We start from the raw sequence: 23185 nt of genomic DNA, 5'->3' as shown, positions 1-23185 counted from the left end.
AGGCACCTTCCAAAGTAGCTCTAGAATCCATCCATCCTCTCTGCCACCACCCCAGTCCAGGGCTCCAGCATCTCTCCCATGAATCAGCGATTACTGCATGCGAGATTCAGATTAATCCTGTTTCTAGTCTTGTTCCTTCCAGAAAGAGTGCACTTTCAGTTTGTATTTGCCAAATGCTAAATGTTTAAAAGAATCCTTGGGACTTCCCTGGTGGCTCAGTGGTTAAGAATCTGCCTGCCAATGCAGGGGACACAGGTTCGAGCCCTGGTCCGGGAAGATCCCACATGCCCCAGAGCAACTAAGCATGTGCGCCACAACTACTGAGCCTGCACTCTAGAGCCCACGAGCCACAACTACTGAAGCCCACGTGCCTAGAGCCTGTGCTCTGCAACAAGAGAAGCCACTGGAATGAGAAGCCTGCACACCACAATGAAGAGTAGCCCCTGCTCACCACAACTAGAGAAAGCCCGCATGCAGCAATGAAGACCCAGTGCAGCCATAAATAAATAAATTTATTTATTTATTAAAAAAAAAAAAAAAGAATCCCTGAATGTGTAGCCAAACAGCAGCATTAGGTTCCCTTAACAATGCTTAAAATCCTTCCATGGCTCCCTGCTGCCCTAGGGAAAAACATGAAATTACAACATCCTTCATCGTCTGATTTCTCTCTCTAGCTGCAAATCTCATAATATACCACTCACAACTCCAGCTGGACTGAATTTTAGTTCCTGAAAAGCAGTATTCTATTTCTTCAACCCTCTACCTACTACTCAGCTCTCTTTCGCTGGGCTAATTTCTACTTAGCCCTTGCAATCCAGTTTCAATGTCACTTTTCTCATAAAGCTATCTCTCACCTCCACATATGTTATACAAGAGAGTACCTTCAAGTGCAGTATTTATCATACTGTACAATAACCATGTGTGTCCTCCTCTACATTTCAAGCTCTACTGAGAATAGGAACCATGTCCATGCTATTCACAATTATAACCCTAGCACCCAGGCAGCAGTATAGTATAAAATTAAAAGCATGGGCTCTGGAATCAGACAGACCTAAAAAGTGTCACAAGCTGTGAGAATATGAGACAGTTTCTTAAACTCACTCTGCCTAAGTTTCCCTACCTGTAAAATGTAGATAGTACTACCTTATAAGGCTTTTTAAGGATTAAATGTTATATATGAAGTATTTAGCATAGTGCTTGGTACACAGAAACATTAGTTATTATTAATTACTTAATACAGTGATTATCAAAGAAAATATTTGCTGAATGAATACAGTATTCACAAATTATTAAAAACATATTTATTAATGCTAAGCTCATATAATTCATTATATATCCAAATAAAGTCTATAATTCTATAAGGATGCTTCAGTTTTATTCATGTCCATGACACTGAGGTTTTCTTATAGTCAATATTCAGTTGAATTATAACGCAGAATGTTCAAAGAGAATGACCTGTGCCTCACTTTCAGGAACAATTTGTTTATGAAGTCGAATCTGCTCCAAACCAGGGCATTCTAGAGAATTTGGGGAAGTGTTACAGATTGAAGCTGTTACATTATACCTTGCTGACTGATAAAAGCTGTAGTATTCAAGTCTATTTTCCCCTGAGTTTTCTGGTGCCTTTAGTTTTTGTTTAAACTGAACAACTTTGTAGATCAAAAAAACGATTACAACACAAGCTAAAATAAAAAAAGCTAGCAAAATGTCAAAAGCCTCATTCAACTTTTCAACTTCTTGTGTACAAATTACAGATGTTTTCCCTGACACCGAAGCAGCATCAATCGGTAGAGCACTGTTTTTTTCCAAGTTCAAGTTAACAGGAGAAGTAAGCTGTATTTGCACAGGTAACACTGCAGTAGTCTCTAATGGATTACCAAAGGTATTCTCTTGAAAAAATCTACTGGCAGGTGAAGTACGAATTCGTTCCCAGAAAGTAACACTCTCAGTGTTTTCCAAATGTTTCCCATTTGTGGTTATTTTATGCCAGGCCATCATTAATGCAGTGGTCTTGTGATGAATATGAAGAGATTTTATAGCCCAAGCTCTGGATACATTTGTTGAAGATGTAACACAATTTGTAAAGTCAGTCCATTTAATATAATGCAATGCTCTGCCACGCATGGATGGGGGATTCTGACAATAGATGTTTAGAGTAATGGCTGAAGATGCTAACCAGTCGCGAAGACCCAATAGTTTGCAGTTACATTCCCAAGGATTAGAATTTGCCTGAAGATGAGTCAATGAAGACAATGGCTTAAGGACCCTTGGATGTAAGTCTGTAAGATTATTAAATGACAGGTTAAGAATCTTCAAAGATGCTCCCATGTTTTCAAATGTATCATTATCAATGCTGATTATTCTGTTTCTATCTAACTTAAGATAAATTAAATTCTTTAACAAGCTAAATGTGTCAGAATTTAAATTTTCTAAATCATTATGACTTAAGATCAAATGTTTAAGATTACTAATTCCACTAAACCCATCCCTAGTAACATTTTTAATTCTTGAATTTTTCAGGAGGAGATACTCCAAACTGACAAGTCCTTTAAATGCAAAGGGCTGTATTTCTTCAATATGGTTATGAGACAAAGAAAGTCTTTTAAGATTCTTAAGAACTTCAAAAGCATTTGATGGTACTTTTGTTAAATTATTACCTTCTAGATACAAACAATCCAGGTTTCCAAGGTGTTGAAAGCCTGAGTCTGATATCCTCAAAATTTTATTGTTTGATAAATCAAGTATCCGAAGAGCAATCATACCAACAAACGTACCACTCCCGAGGACAGTGAGGCGATTTCTTTGTAGATTTAAGTACTGAACTGAAACTAGATCATGAAATACTCCTCTTGGAACAAAAGATACTTGATTAGACTGTAAATATAAATTACGAAGATTGGAAAGTCCCTCAAATATTCCAGGATCCAAGCGTTTTATAAAATTATTATTCAGATATAGAAAATATAGCTGCCTCAAATGAACAAAAGCTTTTGGATACACATACACAATGCTAGAATTATCTAAATACAATGCTACAAGAGAATGAAGTCCAATTAATTCACTTTCATTTATATGAGATATATTATTTCCAGTCAGATATAGAAAAACTGTACTTTCAGGAAAATTCTTAGGAATGCTTGAAAGGCCTAAGTTACGGCAGTTAATTTGTCTCCCAGTGCAGAGCTGGCAAACAGACGAACATCCAAGTATCTCTTTATGGAATAATAACACAAGATAACAGGTAACAAGTAGAAACAGTCGTAGGCAAGGCAGAGAAAAACGTACTCCACACATAGCCCTGTTCTTGGTTTTTCTGTTCATATCAAAATTGGCTATAAAAAGAAAAGGTAAAACTTTAAATCATCAAAAAGTTCTTTAAATGAAAGTTTTATAATACTAGAAATTCTATATTTTATTTTATTAGGATCAGCCATAATACTAAGTATCATAAATCATACTATGGTGATAGCATAAAACAGTAAGGCTGAAATACGTTCTAGAATTATTAGCACCTCCAGGCCATTAACCCACTGTTTGACAAAATGATAATTCAAATTTAATGAACTGCAAAATAAAATGTTTGCTAACTTAAATATTACAACTGACTATAACTAAAGTGACAAATGATGATGCAGGGATAAAGATCTTTGGATATAATATGCCCCTTTATCAACTTAAAGTCTAATATCAATTAAACAACATTATAATTTAGGAATTATACACATTCATTACAGAACAATTAAACTCTCTTTAAACTACAGGTTTTTACAAACCAAATTATTTTTTGTTTCAGCTAAAAGTTCATATTTAAATAAATAATCTTACCAAGAACAGGAAATTCATATTATTAACACTCAGCTGATTCAAGTAAAGGTTTTCTTTCTATATCTGAAGAGCGACATTTCTAAACTCCATTTCTTTTGTGGCACTGTTGACCTCCACCCCTCCACCTCTTTTTTTTTTTTAAGTCACAATTTGCTCAGGAAACACCACTCTTCACATTGGTTCCTCCACACTCAGTGTGTAAAACAGAGGTTGCCATGGATACAGGAAACTGAGAGACAGGAAGTAATGTTATCTGTGTTTCAAAAGTATTGTTAAAAGGAAATCTCAGGAACTTATTTTTTCAGAATGCAGTTAACTTGAGTTTTCCTAACGCACAAACCTAAATATTTCATTTTAAAAGTAAGTATTTTTTAAACATGAAAATTTTAAATATTCAGAACAAACAAACTCTGTATACATCAACAACAAATAGCTATCGAATGGAAAAAGCAAGTTGAAGTAAGCAGGCAGACTCTCAACCACTGCGCCACCAGGGAAGCCCAAGAGTAATGTAACTTTTGTGAATTTTTTAAATGCATAGAATATTTATATTTGTATTGTTTTGAATATACAGTAGCGACTTCAATTTTGCTTTATTCCTTAAAAAAAAAACAAGTAGCAAAAACAAGTAATTTAGGACAATGAACTTGACAGATGCTGTTCTTCTGTGTTGTTCTTTTTTAATTAAAAAAAATTGGTGCATATAAAGTATTGAATACGACCAATTAGTACCTTAATATATTAAGGTATATGCCTTGAGTTATAGACTGATATCAGGTTGCATACCAAGTTACTGACAAAGGTTATCTTTGACAAGAAAAGTTGAGGAGAGTGAAAGAAGCCCTTTAATGACTTTTGACCATATATACATCTGAATTAACCCGAATTTTTTACAATAAAAATGTATCTGTGCATAATGTAATATTTTAAAGTAAGGATTTAAAGAGTTGACTATAAACTATATATTATACATTGTTTAGTCATTAATTTTCCAAAAACCTGACTGCTTAGACTTTCTAATTCTGACATTTATTAATATTACTAATACCCTGACAGTGCACTTAAAATATCAGTAATAATATATATAACTGTATACTATAACTCCCTTTTGATATTAAAGCAGCTTTATTTCACATCAAGACAACTACTTCAGATAATAATATAAATTATTTCCATATTAATATTTTGTATAATACCCAGCACTTTCTTTCAATTACAATAAAAAATCAGAGGTGCATACTAGATAACAGATCTTTATCAAAATGACTTACAAATCTCACAGCTATCCTTTGTGGCTGGTTATTGTTACTGCTATTTTATAAACACAGAAATTAGAAAACAACAACCAAAAAACCAAATGACAGAGAAATGACATAAATTAGAGGTAAAGATGGAACAAGAGCTAGGTTTTTCAAGTTCATTTTGTTTCATATTTTCAATAACATACAAATCATAATGAGATACGTCTCACAGATTTTTTTCAACTGTGTCATACAACTTAAAGAATTATAATGGGGTTCAGGACACGATACCCCAAAATATACACCTTGGCATACTGAATACTTTAAGCTGAAGGAGTCTGAGCATACAGCATGAGCAGGAAGTTCTCTCTCTGACCTCTCCCACCCCTAGCCACACCCCCATACTCCCTGCCCTTGTCCCCTGAAAGAAGTCATTAAACCCTCAAGTGAGAACTGCCCTCCCTATAATGGGAGGAATCCTTATCTCCAAAGACAAGAGGACTCAGAAGAATCCAAACAAATGGGACTTGTAAAATTTCCCCTGGTTTATTATACTTACCTCATACACTTTTCCCTATCGTATCTTTCCATGACTTGCCATTCTACATCAAACACAGGTTTAACAGTTTCTTTGAGTCTTCATTTCCTTATGAAGACTCCCATGACATGTAAAATGTACATTAAATTTGTATGCTTTAATCCTGTTGTCTTGTCTTTCTCAGTTTAATTTTCAGACCCAGCTAGGGACCCTAAGAGAGTCAAGGAAAACTTTTTACTCTCCTACAGTCTAGAAAAAGTCAGAGAAATTGGTCCATTGAAATCAAAATAAAATTTAAAGAGGGTAAACTACAAGGTAACAAGATCAGAACATTCATTAATTAATTTTGTCCTCTGTTCTAGAAATATCCAAAGCAGACAAAAATATTTATTCTTACTAGATCTTGAAGTAAAGATCTGTTCATCTAGGAGGTGCTGCTCTTAGACACAAGTGATCACTACTAAAGAAGACCGCAGAAATCAAAACATGAAAAAAGTTGATACAGGGAAAGAATCCAGAGACCTCTGCATCTTTCTTGCTATGAGCACATCACTAATTAGTGGCAAAATTGCCCACTCAAGGTTTAGACAAGAACTCAAGTTTCCCAGCTTCCCACTGCACTTACCGGAGTGTACATTTCCCTGTGCTTTAAATACTTTCATTTCACAGTAATCTGTATTATTTAGATAATTTTAAATCCTCTCATGAGCTTTAAGTTCTATAACATGTTTAATAAAATCTTCATATATCTCCAATGCACAATAATTCTCCCCAACTGAATTGTGACATTTTGAATTTGCTCTGGAATAATACATCAAAATGATTCCTCGTATCCCTTTTCTCATTCCTACTAATATTCAATAGAACTATTTCTGAACACTAAGCCTCCTAAGTAGGCATCCTCCCTCTTCTTTCCAGGAGATTGGCTCACTAAATTATTTCTCTCTCATTCTTATTGCTAAACCTTCTTTTGTACTACCTCTATCTTTAAATAATCTCATGCCTTAAGTTTCAACACATATCTATTTCCTTTCCATTCAGCAATTCCATCACAAGTACAAAAATACAAAAATAAGAGGAAAACTGTTCTATTACCATCTTTTACATATATGCCATCTACATTATTTAGACATATAGCGTCTATGTATAAACCAATCAAGATGGGTTTACATCTAAAGAATGGTTTACAATAGCAGTTACTGACCTTATTATGGATCTTAAAAATTACTTATAGATCCTAAAATCAAAAGAATGAAAACTTGAAATGGGGTTTACAATAAAAATTAGTCCAGTAACAATAAAAAATATTATCATTTTGCTCAATGTAGGGGAAAATTTTAATGAGGAGCAGTAACTCAATACAGATTGCTTAACAGTTGCCAGGAAAAACAAAAAAAAAGTATCATACAGCGGAGAAATCGGACAACACCTTGACCAGAATTGACATGATTAATGAGAAGCAGGTAGACACCACATACTGCTAGATGCGATATTTCAAGAAGGACACATTGCTTATGTAATATTCCAACCAGGGATGATTAACTTGGATCTAACCATGAGGAAATATGAGACAAACCCCAAATGAGGAACATTCTGGGAGAGAGTAAGGGAGAAAGAAAGGGAGAGAAGGAGACAGAGTAGAACTGTATTTTTCAAAAATGTTAGTCGTTAAGTGAGAAAGACTCAGGAAATGACATTACAGTGTAAAAGAGACTACAAAGACATGACGACTAAAAGCTGAAGTATTTAGGAGTAAAAGGCCATGATTGATGCAATTTACACAAAAGGTTCAAAAATAAAGCACCATGTATGGTTGGTGTGTGTGTGTTGGTGCATGTGTGTAATGTCTGTATACACACACATAGAGACAGAGAGAATAAGATACGGAAAGAGAGAGAGAGGACACATGCTAACAAGTCCAGGCTGTCATGCTCATGGAACTTACTGAGAAAGTCATTAAAATGTACTAGAGGGACTTCCCTCGTGGTCCAGTGGTTAAGACTCCACCTTCCAATGCAGGGGGTGCAGGTTCAATTCCTGGTCAGGGAACTACATGCCCCACAGTGTGGCCCCAAAAAAATGTGCTAGATACCCAAATGTCCTTCAATGGCTGAAGTGGTACATCCATACAATGGAATACTACTCAGCAATAAAATAAGAACATTCTAATAACATACACAATAGCTTGGATGGATTTAAAAGACATTATGCTTCAAAAGGATATATACTGCCTGATTCCATTTATATGACATTCTCAAAAAGACAAAATTATAGTGAAAGAGAACAGATCAGTGGTTGCCAGGAGTTAAGGGTCAAGGGGAGGATGACTTTCCTAAAGCATATAGCAGAAGGGAGTTTCCTCAGGTGATAAAATTATTCCTTGTATTCTAACTGTGGTGATGTTTTCACAAATCTACATGTGTGAAAATTTACAGTAGTGTATACCCCCAAAAGGTCAAATTTACTCTATGTAAATTAATAAATAACAATTTTTAAGTCCTTTTATTTTCAAATACAAATATTTGTGGGTAAAAAACAAAATACATATAAAAAACTGCTAGACAAACACTTGTTTGATTTACAATCATGACCAGTTTTACAAAGGAAAAACAAAGAGTACTTTGAATGGAGAACAGGGAACCCTCCTACACTGCTGGTGGGAATGTATATTGGTGCAGCCACTGTTGAGAACAGTATGGATGTTCCTTAGAAAACTAAAAATAGAGCTACCATATGATTCAGCAATCCCACTCCTGGGAAAAGATGAAAACTCTAATTTGAAAAGATACATGCACCCCAATGTTCATAACAGCACTATTCACAGTAGCCAAGACATGGAAGCAATCTAAGTGTACATCAACAGATGAATGGATAAAGAAGATGTGGGGTATGTGTGTGTACACACACACACACACACACACACACACACACACAAAATGGAATATTACTCAGACGTAAAAAAGAATGAAATATTACCATTTGCAGCAACATGGATGGACCCAGAGATTATACTAAGTGAAGTAAGTCAGACAGAGAAAGACAAATATTATAAAGATATCACTTATATGTAGAATCTAAAAAATGATAAAAATGAACTTATTTACAAAACAAACAGTCTCAAAGACACAGAAAATAAGCTTATGAATATCAAAGGGGAAAGAGGGGGGCTGAGGGATAAATTAGGAGTATGGGATTAAATAGATACACCAGTATATGTAAAATAGATAAATAACAAGAATTTACTGAATAGCACAGGGAACTATAGTCAATATCTTGTAATAACCTATAATGGAAAAGAATTTGAAGCTGTACACCTGAAACTAACACAATATTGTAAATTAACTATAGTTCAATAAAAAAAAGAGAGAGTGCTTTGAAGGTACTGAAAAGCATGCCAATTTACAGAATTTGTCAAGCACAGTCCAAACACAGAGAGACTAGCCAGCAAGACTGGTGCAGAATGACTGAATAGGATAAGACTCAAGAAGTAAGCCAAAATTTTGGCAGACCCTGTAGGACAAGTTACTCCATGGAAGCCACTGAAGAGTTCTCAAGTAGGAGAGGGAAAAGAACATTTTTGCTTTAAAAAAAATGGTTCTGTCTTCTTCTTTGTGAAATACGACTTGCAGGAGATATAAGATCAGTTTAGGAGACTGAAGCAGTAGTCCAGGAAGAAGAATAAGATAGCTTATATAAAGATGGTGGAAGTGGAAATGGAGGCTATGGATCTGAGATACATTTACAGGTCTAGTTAACAGCTTTGGTGATGGATTAAATGTGGGAAGTTTCTGACAAGAGTAACTGGGTGTTCAGAAGTATCCAAGACTGAGAGGGGCATAGTACATTGGTTATCTCACCTCCATCAAATATATCCAATTCAATAACATTACTGAGAACCTACTATGTGCCAGGCATTGTGCTAGACTATAAGGATACTAAAGATAAACAAAATCCTGGTCCCTGATCTCAAGCAGCTCAAGATGCCCTGAGAGAGAATAAATGTTCAACTGAGATACTCATTTTAACAATACCCTTCCTGACCATGTAAGGTATTCTGTAAGCAAGTATCCTATGTTTAGTGTTAAACAGAGGGAAAAAAATGTGTACAACATTATCATCATCACAGGCAACATTTATTTACGGAGCATATACTACTTCCCAGGCATTGCTCTAAGTATTTTAAACGTATTAGCTCACTGAACATACAAAATAATGCAACAGTTTAGTTCCATTTTATAGATAAGCAAAGAGACAGGGATAGGTTAAGTACTTTGCTCAAGGTCACACAATTAATTTTAAGAGCGAGAATTCACATCTACCCAGTGTGGCTCCAGAGCCTGGACCTTTCAGCCCTTCACTATATCTCAACACATGGGCCTAACTTCTAAAACGCCCAGGAGGTAAAATACAGAAAGTAGAAATAGACAAGTAATCCAAGATAAAAGATGCATGATTCAGTCAAAAAAATTCAAGGAGGCAGAAATCACTTTTAGACATAGAAATTGGAAAGAGTTTTGACAAATGAAAAACTGAGAGATAAATAAAGAAGTATCAAAGGAGAGCAAATGATACCGTGAGCCAATAAAACTGTACCTTTAACTACCTCAAACTCTACCCTCTACCCTCTTTCTCCAGTTTCCCTTCAACTTACAGACTGAATTCCAAACATTTTTCTCTGGTCTATAATAGATAAGGGCGTTTAAGGGCCATCACTGAGGAATGTTAAGAGTAGCAAATACAAACTAAGGGTCAACTCTATACAACCACTTTGTAAAGAGTAGTCAACAAAAGCTTCTTTCTGGGTTGAAATATCTGTCAATTCCTGAAAAACGAAATGGAGGCAACAACAATAATGAAAAGAATAATGAGTAAGTGCTCGCACGTGTGCCCAAGGGATGTGCATGAAACAGCTGCAGGGAGATAAGAGTCTTTCCTCAAATGGTGGCATTGGTCACATTTGGACAGACTGAATGGGGGAAGGACTCAGAGTAAATGAGGGAAAGCCTAAGATGGTACCTTCACACACTTGGTCAAAATGACTGATGTAGTAACATTAATAGTGGTAGCATGTCATGAAGAACCTAGGGGTAAGACAGGAATAAAGACGCAGACCTACTGCAGAACGGACTTGAGGATATGGGGAGGGGGAAGGGTGAGCTGTGACAGGGCAAGAGAGAGTCATGGACATATACACACTAACAAATGTAAGGTAGATAGCTAGTGGGAAGCAGCCGCATGGCACAGGGATATTGGCTCAGTGCTTTGTGACAGCCTGGAGGGGTGGGATAGGGAGGGAGGGTGGGAGGAAGGGAGACGCAAGAGGGAAGACATATGGGAACATATGTATATGTATAACTGATTCACTTTGTTATAAAGCAGAAACTAACACACCATTGTAAAGCAATTATACCCCAGTAAAGATGTTAAAAAAAAAATAGTGGTAGCAGCGTTACTTGATAGATAGTAGCAATGATTGATAGAGTAACAATCATTTTGTAAGCAGCTTTTGGCAGGAAAGTGCTCTCTACAGGAGGCCCCTTTTGTCACTTTAGCAGAGCTATATTGTCACTAACCTTAAACCAGGCACTCCCATGCTCTACTCATCTCCAGCCCTAGCACAGCTTTCAAATCTTTTGATCACACAATACCCTGCCTAACCTGTTGGTTCTTTCCATAGATCAAAGAAGTAGAAATGAAGAATAAATAATTAACAGATGACCAGATCTCTTTCCCAGCTTCCCCTTCAGTAATCTTATGAGCAAACTGTGTGAACAAGGTAGCATCTAAAGAGAGATCACAAGAAGCCGACAAGCTGGCAAGCAGGGAAAGATGGTGATGACTCTGACTCCGAATCTCAATGATGAACTGAGATTACCTCCCCTTTTTTTCTTTAAAAACTTTCATGGCGGGCTTCCCTGGTGGCGCAGTGGTTGAGAGTCCACCTGCCGATGCAGGGGACATGGGTTCGTGCCCCGGTCTGGGAAGATCCCACATGCCGCAGAGCGGCTGGGCCAGTGCGCGTTCTGGAGCCTGTGCTCCTCAACGGGAGAGGCCACAACAGTGAGAGGCCTGCGTACCGCAAAAAAAACAAAAAAAAAAAAAACAAAAAAAAACCTTTCATGGCCAAGCAGAAACTTCAGAGTTGGTTTGGGGACACAAGGCCGCCTTCCCCCCAGATTGCCAGCTTTCCGGTTAAAAGCAATGTTTTCTATTTCTACCAACACTTGCCTCTTGAGTATTGATTTTTGAGTGGTGAGCAGCCAGACCTGTTTGATAACAATTGATTGAGCAATCATATGCATTACACTTTAATAGGCATTAAATATACATTCTCCAATTTATCCTAATAATGACCCACAGGTACTAGTTCAAATGCCTCACTGTTGAAATATGAGAAAACTGAGGCCCAGAGAGGAATAGGTGGTCCAATGTCACACAAATAGTAGGTAGAGCATGCGTCTCAAGCTAAATTTAGCTTTCCTCTCCATCACACTGTGTCTTCTTCTCTCTGAGACTCAGAGTAAAAGCAGAAGCCCAAAGAAAAGAATCCCAAAAAGTAAGATGCTCCTCAAGCTATGAAAGTATTTACCTACACAGGAAAAATCAGAAGTACATAGGATTCATGATAGAAAAAGTCAGAGGACTTTTTCTATTCCTTAGTTTTTATCCCCTTGTTGAAACTAGCTACTCTGTAAAGATTATTTTTCTATTTTGCTTCAGGGCCTATACCCAATCAATACCTCATTCTCAATCAGAATCTTCTCTTATTCTCATTAAACAGTTTAAGGTCCTGAAACTTCAAAGCAATCCTATTCACTCACAGTATTGCTTTCTTGGGTTATCTGTTTAAAAGAAGCTTGATGCCATACAATGGTTGGTGATTAGTTAACATTACCCATGGTCTATAAGATGACTGCCACATTATCAAAAGTTTGTCAGAAGCCCTTATCTAATTTGTAGACATGGCGCTGGTCCTAGATGTGAGGAGAGCATTAAGAGTGTAGTCCCAAAGTCACAAGCATCCAGGAACTCTCCTAAGCAACTAGGACAGGAGATAGAAGACGTATGTAGTTGTTGTTCTAAGAAGCCAGGTTGCACTGAATAATAATGTGTAAACTGAATGCACAGCATGGTGCCCTGGCACATGATAGAAACTTCAAAAATATTGCTGAATGTCTGTTGTATCAGTATCCCAGGCTTGATATTAGAAAGAAAGGTAGGGGCACTTTAGTTCTGCTGTATGTTTCAAGGGTAAAGTGAATTTGTATTGGAAATGAAAACCAAAATGGACTATTTCCATTCAAATTCTAAGGTGAGAGGATAGAAACACTTCAAAATACTTCCAAATCTACCGAACTTTTGGGTGGGGGGAGACACTGGGTTTTCAAAGGACCTGCCAGAAGAACAAGTTGACGTTCGGCTTTAAAAAGAAAGTTTTATAAATGATTATAACCCTTCAATAAAAAAATCACTAAGCCCAGGAATTAATAATTTACTTCTATTTTTCACAAAACTACTCAGTGAACATGCAATTATGGCACCAACTGTCCATCTTCCTAAACCATCTTGTCTACACCCTCCAGCTTCTGTTACCAAAAGATACATGTGCATAGCCTAATCAAAAAAATAAGATTAAAAGCTGCATTATAGAGGGGTTTTTCCCCAGTTAGACTGAAATGATTTGAACCAATACTTACTGAAAATTGCATTAGGTTAGATGCAAAGGAAAACGTTAATAATCCAAAGATTATTCTTTTGGAAATCTAAAAGCATCTATTCCATTAGTAAAACATATTCACAAGGAGATGAGGAGCAGAACCTCAACAGCTGAGGTCCTGAATCCTCAAAGTACTCTTTCACGTGTTTCTATTTTCCCTACATAACAATGAGAGAAAGAGAAATAGTCATCATTCAATATACCCAAGGAGGATTATTCATTGTGTGGTCAACTCTGGCAAAATAAATATTCTAAACAATTTCCCCCTTGACACCTCACTGCCCCTTTCCACAAATTAGTATATAATCAGATAATACTAGGATATATACTAGGTTCTAACTAGGTTAGAAATCAGTTCAAGCTAAATCTTCAGGGGAAAAAACAGCAATAATAAGAGCAAACATCATAAAACAAAAGCCCTAGACTATGCAAGGACATGTCCGTTTTCCCCACAGTAATCTCACTATTTAGCATTCCACAGACATTCAGTAAGTATTTGATGGAAAAGAGGAGGGAGTGATCATTCACTTAAAGGGCAGAATAATCACCTTTAGGGGTGATTATAATTATAATAAGGGTGCCTTCTGCCACTCTGATTCTGCACCTAGAATACTGTATGGCACACTGAAATAGCTCAGCCAAGGCTTGATCATCTTGCCTATGAAGTACACACAAAAAGTAAAGAATAAAATGCTTTCCATCAGTCCTCTCAGATTGGCTTCTCCTATCTCTTCTCCAGAGGGGATACAAGAGTTTGACACACATACACAGCATAGCTTTTCAGTGGCAACTTGACTTCCAATGCCATCTCAACCTACTTACGGAAACCCATTTATAAAATCATACCTCTACAATGTATAGGAATCTGTTGTTTGAAATTACCCATTGCTCTAATCTACTTTATTGAAAACAAAAGGTAATTCATAACTAATTCACTTTGGAAATAATGTCTCATAATCTCTCATCTTTTAAAAAAATTATGGCACATAATATGTGTAAACAAATGTGTTCACTGATGACTTTTCATTCCAAAATTAACCATCATTATCATGGAAACAACAAATGATGCAAAAGGATTGTCAGCATTTACTGAATGTTTATTATTAAATGCCTTGGGAATTTCTTTAACTATACTCTTTGTATAACCTGTGCATGTATTTTTTTAACTGTAGCATTGTAGAACACTATAAATTGTTTATTATTCATTACAGTAAACTGATATTCCAAGAAACCAAGTGACTTCCCAAGTGTATGAACAAAAATTCAATTCCAAATCCCACAATCTCACACTCCCTCCTCTCTAAATTTATGAAACTATATTTAATGCTCAAATGACCAATTTAAATTTAAATGACACATCCTTTTCAAAGTAATACATCTAAATTCATTCCACACTTTTTTTTTGCAAAGGGTATTGGTCAGGTATTAAATAAATAAATATATATATATATGCATGTATAACTATACACACACACGCGCGCTGTGTATGGGTTGTCCAAAAACTTCCGTAGATCTTACAGAAAACCCAAATGATATAGATATATATATAGATATATATATATATATAGACTTTAATAAACAGATTAAAAGTATGCCTAAAGTAGCCCCATTCGAAGAACTCCTAATTTGCAACAATACTACAAATCAGAGTATACATAAAAACACCCCTCTTAAAGGGCTGCTAAATGTGAACATCTTTTTATGGTGTGTTAATATGACAAAATTAAAGAATGATCTATTTACCTCAAAAAGTGCACTTTTTAAAAGACTGACCAAAAAGTATGCTTTACTTCCAACTAGAACTGACAAACTGAGAGATCAAATTAGCTTAATTTTTCAGGCATAAACATTCTTTAGATGTTCAGAAAAAAAGGTTATTTAAGTGGGAGAAAAAATAACACCCAATTACAGTGTAAATATTTATTAAATTCATTCAATTAACTTACCGTGCACCTACTATGTGTTAGTCATAGTGCTAAGAACAAGAGACAATTAATACTCAGTGTATTGATTATGCCTTTTTATTTTCTGTGTGCTGATGCTTTGACAGATGGGACCTGGAAAGACTGGCCCTCTTAGGGTTAGCCAATTCCGAGAGATAGAAAATGGCTGCCTTTGAGCACATATTTCATACACAAACTAACTGATCCACAGCTCTTACTCCAACTATCAAGCTCTTACACTCCATGCCACTATCTCCCTTCTCCTAACTAACCTAGGGCCAGGTACCAGACAACTCATGACAGTCCCTACATCCTGTAGCCTACTAAAATTACTCAAACTTGCCAGTCCTAAACCGGCTTACCCTTGCTTTCGCATCCCTTCCCACAGAAACCACAATAAAGGCTCTTGCCCACATTTCCCCCTCTCCCTCTATCTCTTGACCAACTCTGGTGTTTCCCCATGTGGTTCTCTGTGGTGTGGTACGCTCCTTCCTCTTGGGAACGAACTATAAGTAACAAAAACCTTCAATGGCAATTGTCCCTGATCTGCTGGCCTTGCCGTATCTGAAAAATATTAAATCCTACATTTTAAAGCACCCAGGGTCTACTATGGAGGCACCTGTATTTCGTAATGTTTACTGAACAAATAAATGAATGACTAAGCCAAGAATGAATGCTGGCAGCAAACATGCAAGCAAACACTAGATCAAAACTTAAAGACCTGAATTCTAGCATAAAGACCTGAATTCTAGCATTTTCAATATGTGGTAAGTTGGGCAGCAGCAAATTTACAATGAGTAAATTATGCGTAACAGTATTGCTAGATGAAAATTAGTAACTGCCTGATTCATCTCAGAGAATAAAACTGACTCTCCCTTGAAGGCCTTACTTTCCTAGGATTTATGCTCTATTCTCAGCCTAGCTCTCCAGCTTTATTATTCTTACTCTCTTCACTCTAATGGCTGCCACACTGGCCTTCTTTCAGTTTCCTGAAGGTGTCCTCACCCCTCCAGCTACAGAGCCTTTGCCCAGGTTGTTCTGCCTTTTTGGAATACTCATTCTCTCTCAACTCAATTAACTAGAGTTAATTTCTCTCAACAAACTAGAGTTAATTTCTCCTCTTCATATCTCAGCAAACATTTCTTCAGGAAAGTCCTTCTGTACTGCATTAATGCCCTAATCTGGCAGCTGCACAGTATCCATGTCAACTGTTATCATTTTTATTCTGTAGTTCTGTAATTCTTTAACTTCTGTCCTCTTCACTTGACTGTTACCCCGCAAATACAAAAACCCCATTTATCCTCATACTGTTCCACTACTACTCATTAACATTAGGATATTAGAAAGCAAACAGGTAGCTGGAATGTAATTAAAATAAAGCAGTTTTATGCCTCATTGGTCAAAGTATTTAGAGAACATTCCTGGTAATAAAGAAATAATCTCTCGGACGCTCCACTCCATGCTCTGAGGTCGATTAAGGTCTGCGCCTGCACCAGTGCTGGCTAGCAGGCTCACCAACCTGCAGGCGGGGGCTACCAGGCATGGAGCCGGCGCCAGTGGCAATGGGAAACCCAGTTACCAAAACTGACTCTAGATGAGAGAACCTAACAGACCAGTAACAATGGAAGAAATTGAGAAAGTTATCAAAAAGCTACCATCCCCCAAAATACCAGGCCCAGATGGTGTTACAGGTTAAAAAAAAAATCCTTCACAAAGAAAGATCTTAAGCAACATGATGAACTCAGAAGCTCATGAAAACAGGCCACCAATCCTAATGTTTTAAAAACAAGATATATCACCTCATATTGCGAATGTTAGTGAAATGAAGCATTACTTGTGTGGATTCTGTGTAGCTTTCAACAATGTAGCAATCATTGGGCTTCCCTGGTGGCGCAGTGGTTAAGAATCCATCTGCCAATGCAGGGGACATGGGTTCGAGCCCTGGTCCGGGAAGATCCCACATGCCACAGAGCAACTCAGCCTGTGTGCCACAACTGCTGAGCCTGCACTCTGGAGCCCACGAGTCACAACTACTGAACCTGCATGCTACAACTGCTGGAGCCCGCACGCCTGGAGCCTGTGCTCTGCAACAAGGGAGGCCACCGCAATGAGAAGCCCACACACCACAACGAAGAGTGGCCCCCACTCACCTCAACTAGAGAGGGCCTGCGCACAGCAATGAAGACCCAATGCAGCCCAAAATAAATTAATTAATTAAAAAAAAAACAATGTAGCAATCGCATTTCCCATTGGAAGGTCCTCTTGGCAAGAGCTGTATGAAATCAAAACCCAGGATGCAGTACTTCAGTTGAGAAGGGATGGATTTCGAAACTTGCACCATGGAATCCTTCCCCCATTAATGGACAAGACAACAACACTAGCACTTATGTTTGGTCTGTATGAGGATTTATCTTGCCTTCTCCTTAAGCATATCAGTACTCCAGAGTTTGCAACCGGTAGGTAGCATGGCAGCAGTACTTGCAGGGATAACAGAAAGCAATTTTCATACCACTGGAACGAGTTCAAACATTGCTTCAAGACCACAAGTATCATGACAAATTTACACTTGTCAGGCTTTCAAGGCACTGAAATGCCATGGAATTAGAGAGTGTTATCAAGGCCTGGTGCCTGTTCTTTTCAGTAATGGGTTCAGCAACGTCCTTTTTTTGCCCTTCGAGGTCCCATCAAGGAACATCTGCCTATGGCAATGACTCACAATGCTCGTTTGGTCAATGATATTATCTGTGGAGGTCCATAGGGTGCCATGTTGGAATCTTGTTTTTTCCAGTTAATATTGTAAAAACTTAAATGCAGTCTCAGATTGATGGTGAATTTCCATCTTTCCCCAAGGTTTTCCAAAAACTCTGGTTAAAACAGGACAGGAATCTGACAAATCTTTTCAGAGGTGCCCATCTCTTGGGGCATAACTGATGCAACTTATGAATTCTTGTTAAAGATTATATGAAAGAAATCAGTTAAGTGCCACTTATCAACTGAAGAGACCCAAGAGAAATGCATTTTGGCCTCATTCCTAATCAGCCAAATACAAGTTGGTGTCATAAATCCAGGGCACAAAGAATTATGGGCAAAGCTGCTTTCCTTAAGCACCAACAAATTCAGAATAGACACTTTCAGTAGGAAAAAAGAATGGCGGGGGGGAGAGCGAGAGAGAGGCTGGGGACAGGGATGAGTGAATAAGGACTGCTGAAGAGCACATGGTTCCTTCTGGAGGTGACAAAATGTTCTAAAACTGATTGTGATGATGGATGCACAACACTATGGATATGCTAAAGAGTACTGAACTGTACACTTTAAATGGGTGAATTGTACGGTCTGTGAATTATATCCTTATCAAGCTGTTACCACACACATACACACAAAAGATGTTTCTAAGACATTTTTCTTGTGAAAGATGTAAAAAATTAAGAACTAATTTTTACTGTAGTAAAGCTACTAAAATATTAGGTTAAGAATTTACAGATAAAAGAAAATAATGTAAAATGCTAAATAAGAATACATGACCTAGGAGTAAAAGATGCATCCTAGTGGCGCAGTGGTTGGGTGTCCGCCTGCCGATACGGGGGACGCGGGTTCGTGCCCCGGTCCGGGAGGATCCCACGTGCCGCGGAGCGGCTGGGCCCGTGAGCCATGGCCACTGGGCCTGCGCGTCCGGAGCCTGTGCTCCGCAATGGGCGAGGCCACAGCAGTGAGAGGCCCGTGTACCGCGAAAAAAAAAAAAAAAAAGATGCATCCTACTTTAAAGGATGAAAATAAAATTCTGTCACATTAAATACTCACTTAGGAATGGTCAGTTTAAACCAAACATAATTCTGGTAAAACAACACATCCACAATTTAAAAATTTTAAACTGCCTTTTATTTAGCTATATTTAAACTATAACAAAATACTACTCTTTGGAACTTGTTACTACCTTGATTCTACTAGCCTGTTTTAAAAGCTGTAAAATGACTTAGAAAATTATCTTAGAAAATTTATACAGAATAATAAATTTCCAAATGCTGATCATAATATATACTATTCTTGAGATAGAAGAGAACTACGGAGAGGTACTAAGTGTCCAACCCAAACCTGTGTAGTATATCTGATACCAAGAGGACTTTATTATAAGGTAATTTCACCTGGAAAGCAAGCCATCATACCTAGAAACCCTGCTGCTTTGTCAACCTCTTTTGAATTATTCAACTAGCTTAAGTAAAATATTCCCCATTAGTGACTTCCTTAAATCTAAAAAAAAAAAAAAAAAAATCAAAAAATTCAAAATTCTTAAAATGCTTAATCTCAGAGAACACTTATTCACATCTGAAATTATTAGAACTGCATTATAAAAATGTGTCTTTTAAGTTAGACAATGAATTGCTATTTCAGAGAACAGAGTCAAAGGAAAGTTTGATTATTCTCATTCTCATCTATAAAAGTTTTTGTTTAATCTATGCCTTTGGAGGAAAACATTAAAAGAGTTATATGTAAATAATGTTATTTTCATATAAAAATTAGCAGAAAAAATATTACTCCCTTTATGTATAAATAATATGGACCCTAAGAAAGGGAAAAAATTCAAACTTGAAATTATTCCAGCTACAAAACAAAAAGGACACAAGACAGTTGTACTACACAACTACAGAAAAAAAAAAAAAAAAAAAAAGGATTGCACTATGTTCAGAAGGTGACCAAGAAGATATACTAAGAACGTCTGGAGAAGACATGGACAAAATCATGTATCCTTAAGTTTAAGTGACAATGCAGAATACTACAAAAGATCATCAAGCTAAAGGTGACATGCCTTTGACATATGTGGTTAGCATATTTTTAATGAATTAACGAACAGATAAACAAATACTCAATATATTAAAAATGTCCTGAATTTAAATTAATGCATGTACACAGAGACTTAAGCTTTTAGAACTTTACAGTGCAGTAAAAGGACGGATGGATGAGAAAGAGAGGAAGAAAGGGATAAAATAAAAACAGCTAACCTCATCTATCCAGACAGTTTGACCTCAATATGTAAACTCATTTAATCTTTATAATACTCTCATTAGGAAGATACTATTAGTATCCTCATTTCAAAAACAAGGAAACAGGCACAGGCAAGTTATTTGGCCATGGTCATTAGTGACTAGTGGCACTGGAATTTAAGTGTGGTCCTAAAGCCTACAGTCTTTAACACATTTCTGAATCAGAAGTCGTGGATCATGGTAAAAGACAGCTTAATACAATAGTTTCCCAAATGGTCATTCTTTAGATCAGTGATTCTAAACTGGAGGTGGGAGGTTCTACTGGCATCTAGTGGGTAGAGGCCACAGATGCTGCTAAATATGCTGCTATGAACAGCAGCCCCAACATGAAAAAATCATGTGGCCCCAAACTGTCGATAGTACTATGGCTGAGAAACTGTTTTAGAAAAGCATTATTTCTGCATGTGAAAATCCATTATAATAAAAAAGAAGAAAATAACATTTCCCAAGGTAGCCTGATTCAAAATATCATTATCAATACATTATTCTCTAGACCTGCTTATTTCAGGCAAAGGAAATGTTACATTGCAAAGTCTAAAGAAACACAGGAAGAGGAAATTACTATTATGTAGGAGGTTAACCAAGAAATATCACTGGGGATGTGGATGGGGGAAAAAATTTCCCCAAACTCCATCAACTATGTACCTATAAGTAGAAGAAAGGTGATAAAATTGCTGACCTAAACGTCAACAGTACCTTCCACTAGAGCATGTGACCATAAATTTTCCTAAGTTATGTCATGGGCCAATGATAACGTGGCAAACTTAAGTTTTTTTGGTTGCTTTTCAGATGGTCACATTTTCTGTAGCTATCAATGCTTCTTTAGTCATTAATCCATTAAGGACTATAAAGTTAAATCATTGTTCTTTAAAATTCTATTACATTATTCAAGACTTTCTTGGTACTTAAAATGACATGAATTCACTACTGCCCAATAGATTTTTCAATACTTCATTTTAAAAACATAAATAAGATCTGATTTTCCCATTCACAAAGCTATCTCTTCACAATTTTTACTTTCTTCTTTAAAACTTTTAAATTTATTTTTCTATTGAAGTATAATTTATGATGTTGTGTTAGTTTTTAGTGTATAGCAAAGAGATTACATACATGTTTTTTCAGATTCTTTTCCATTATAGATTATTACATGATATTGAATATAATTCCCTGTGCCATACTGTAAATCCCTGTTGCTTATTTTATATACAGTAGTGTGTATGTTAATCCCCAACTCCTAATTTACCCCCACCATAAGTTTGCTTTCTGTGTCTGTGAGTCTATTTCTGTTTTGTAAATAAGTTCATTTGTATCATTTTTTTAGATGCCACATATAAGTGATATCATATTTTTTAATTTGAAAATTTAATGCTTAAGAAAATTTCAAGCCTTAATAAAATTCTGTCCCTCAATTTATGCAGACTGACATGAGCCCCAGTCTAAGTATTCTTTTAGACTTATAGAAGCCTTTTTTATTTTCTTTACAGAACCCAACTATTTCCACAACTTAAGTATCAAAAATGTTTTTGAATCACACACATAAAATTAAATATTGAAGGCAACAGTATTATCATAAAAAGTGTAAAACGTATATGCTTTAGATACAATTAGGTATCCTTCTCACTTTTTTTTTTTTTTGCGGTAGGCGGGCCTCTCACTGTTGTGGCCTCTCCCGCTGCGGAGCACAGGCTCCGGACGCGCAGGATGAGCGGCCATGGCTCACGGGCCCAGCCGCTCCGCAGCATGTGGGATCCTCCCAGACCGGGGCACGAACCCACGTCCCCTGCATCGGCAGGCAGACTCTCAACCACTGTGCCACCAGGGAAGTCCCTCTTTCTCACTTTTTAATCTGTGTCATTTCAAGTTTTCCCTCAATAATCTCAGTACTTTATGTTACAGAAAACTCTAACATGTTCTATTAACCTTAATACTTCTTTTCCATCCATTAATTTACTGAGCAAATGTTTACAGTGTTGACTACTGCCAAAGAACAGGTTCTTTAACATTTCCATTTTAAAGGCCTGAATAAATCTCTAGTCAGTGTATTTCCACTAAGAGAAAAGAAAAGAGCAGTAAGTTAAAATGTTGGTAACTTCAATTTGGTTTCCAAAAATAAATAAGACGCCACTCAGCTTCACAGTGAGGAAATAATGTTCGTCTTCTGTACATCCACCTGGGAAGCAGCACACCTGGTAGTTCAAAGAGCAAGCTCTGGCATCAAGCTGCCCAAGGTCAAACTTTGCCCTATGACATGTCACTTGCCAGATCCTGGGCAAGTCATTTAACATTATTTCTTTGCTCTATAAAAAGAAGACAATCATGCCTCTAACTGAGGACAGTTTAAAAATTAAATGAGATATAAATGTAAAGTACTCAGAAAAGTATAATGCATATGATAATGTAAGCATATAAGGTAGGGGGTCCCCAGAGAAAGAGAATCAGGCATGGCTTTGACATAAGAGAAGCCATTTTTGCCCTAAGTCATTCTGTGATCTAAGCCTGGCCACAATGCTTAACCTTGAGCAGCACTTGGTAATAATGATCTTAAGGAAACAAAAGAACAAACTGTTATCAAGCAAGAGAAGTAGCAAGAGCAAAGATAACAAATTAGTTGTAAAAACTCACAGTTCTGTTTCAATAGTAAAGACTAGCATGAAGCACTCTTGAGCAGTTCTGCAGAATTTAAACCTCCTAGCCACTCAACCTCCAGATCAACTGGAACATAAGGGATGATGATGACCTTCACTGACCCCCATGACTTCAATCAACCAAAGCTTGGACTCTGTCAAACATCCAAGCACCTTCACAAATATGCATGTACTCTTAGCTTAAAACTTCCCAAATTTTGCTGTTCATGGAAACACTCCATTGGGAAAGATCCCCAGTGC

At 36.9% G+C, this 23185-nt stretch overlaps 2 protein-coding genes and 1 pseudogene across 8 annotated transcripts in view; 1 reads left to right on the top strand and 2 right to left on the bottom strand.

Annotated features, from left to right (window-relative positions):
- The window catches only part of IPO11 (importin 11), a 249969-nt gene that overhangs the window by 83105 nt on the left and 143679 nt on the right, over window positions 1–23185 (bottom strand). Inside the window, exon 28 of one of the 7 annotated variants that reach the window (XM_067730788.1) lies at window positions 2149–2279. The exons of 5 other annotated variants lie outside the window; for them this stretch is intronic. In XM_067730788.1, coding sequence (XP_067586889.1) covers window positions 2258–2279 — 22 coding nt within the window. In that variant the 3' untranslated portion in view covers window positions 2149–2257. Of the gene's footprint in view, window positions 1–2148; window positions 2280–3945; window positions 4055–23185 lie in introns of those variants that run through there. One more of the 7 variants, XM_067730787.1, reaches the window with a different exon arrangement.
- On the bottom strand, window positions 1287–3950 carry LRRC70 (leucine rich repeat containing 70). Its single transcript, XM_067730792.1, has 2 exons — window positions 3826–3950; window positions 1287–3332 (listed from the first exon to the last, which is right to left on the bottom strand). The coding sequence occupies exon 2, from the start codon at window positions 3319–3321 to the stop codon at window positions 1426–1428; it is 1896 nt and encodes a 631-aa protein (XP_067586893.1). The 5' UTR covers window positions 3322–3332; window positions 3826–3950; the 3' UTR covers window positions 1287–1425.
- Window positions 16827–18229, top strand: LOC137220699 (mitochondrial nicotinamide adenine dinucleotide transporter SLC25A51-like; annotated as a pseudogene).

The sequence above is a fragment of the Pseudorca crassidens genome, chromosome 3 (genome assembly GCF_039906515.1).
Source record: "Pseudorca crassidens isolate mPseCra1 chromosome 3, mPseCra1.hap1, whole genome shotgun sequence".
Taxonomy (NCBI): domain Eukaryota; kingdom Metazoa; phylum Chordata; class Mammalia; order Artiodactyla; family Delphinidae; genus Pseudorca; species Pseudorca crassidens.
The sequence above is the reverse complement of the archived record's forward strand: the minus strand, read 5'-3'. Positions and strand labels throughout refer to the sequence as shown.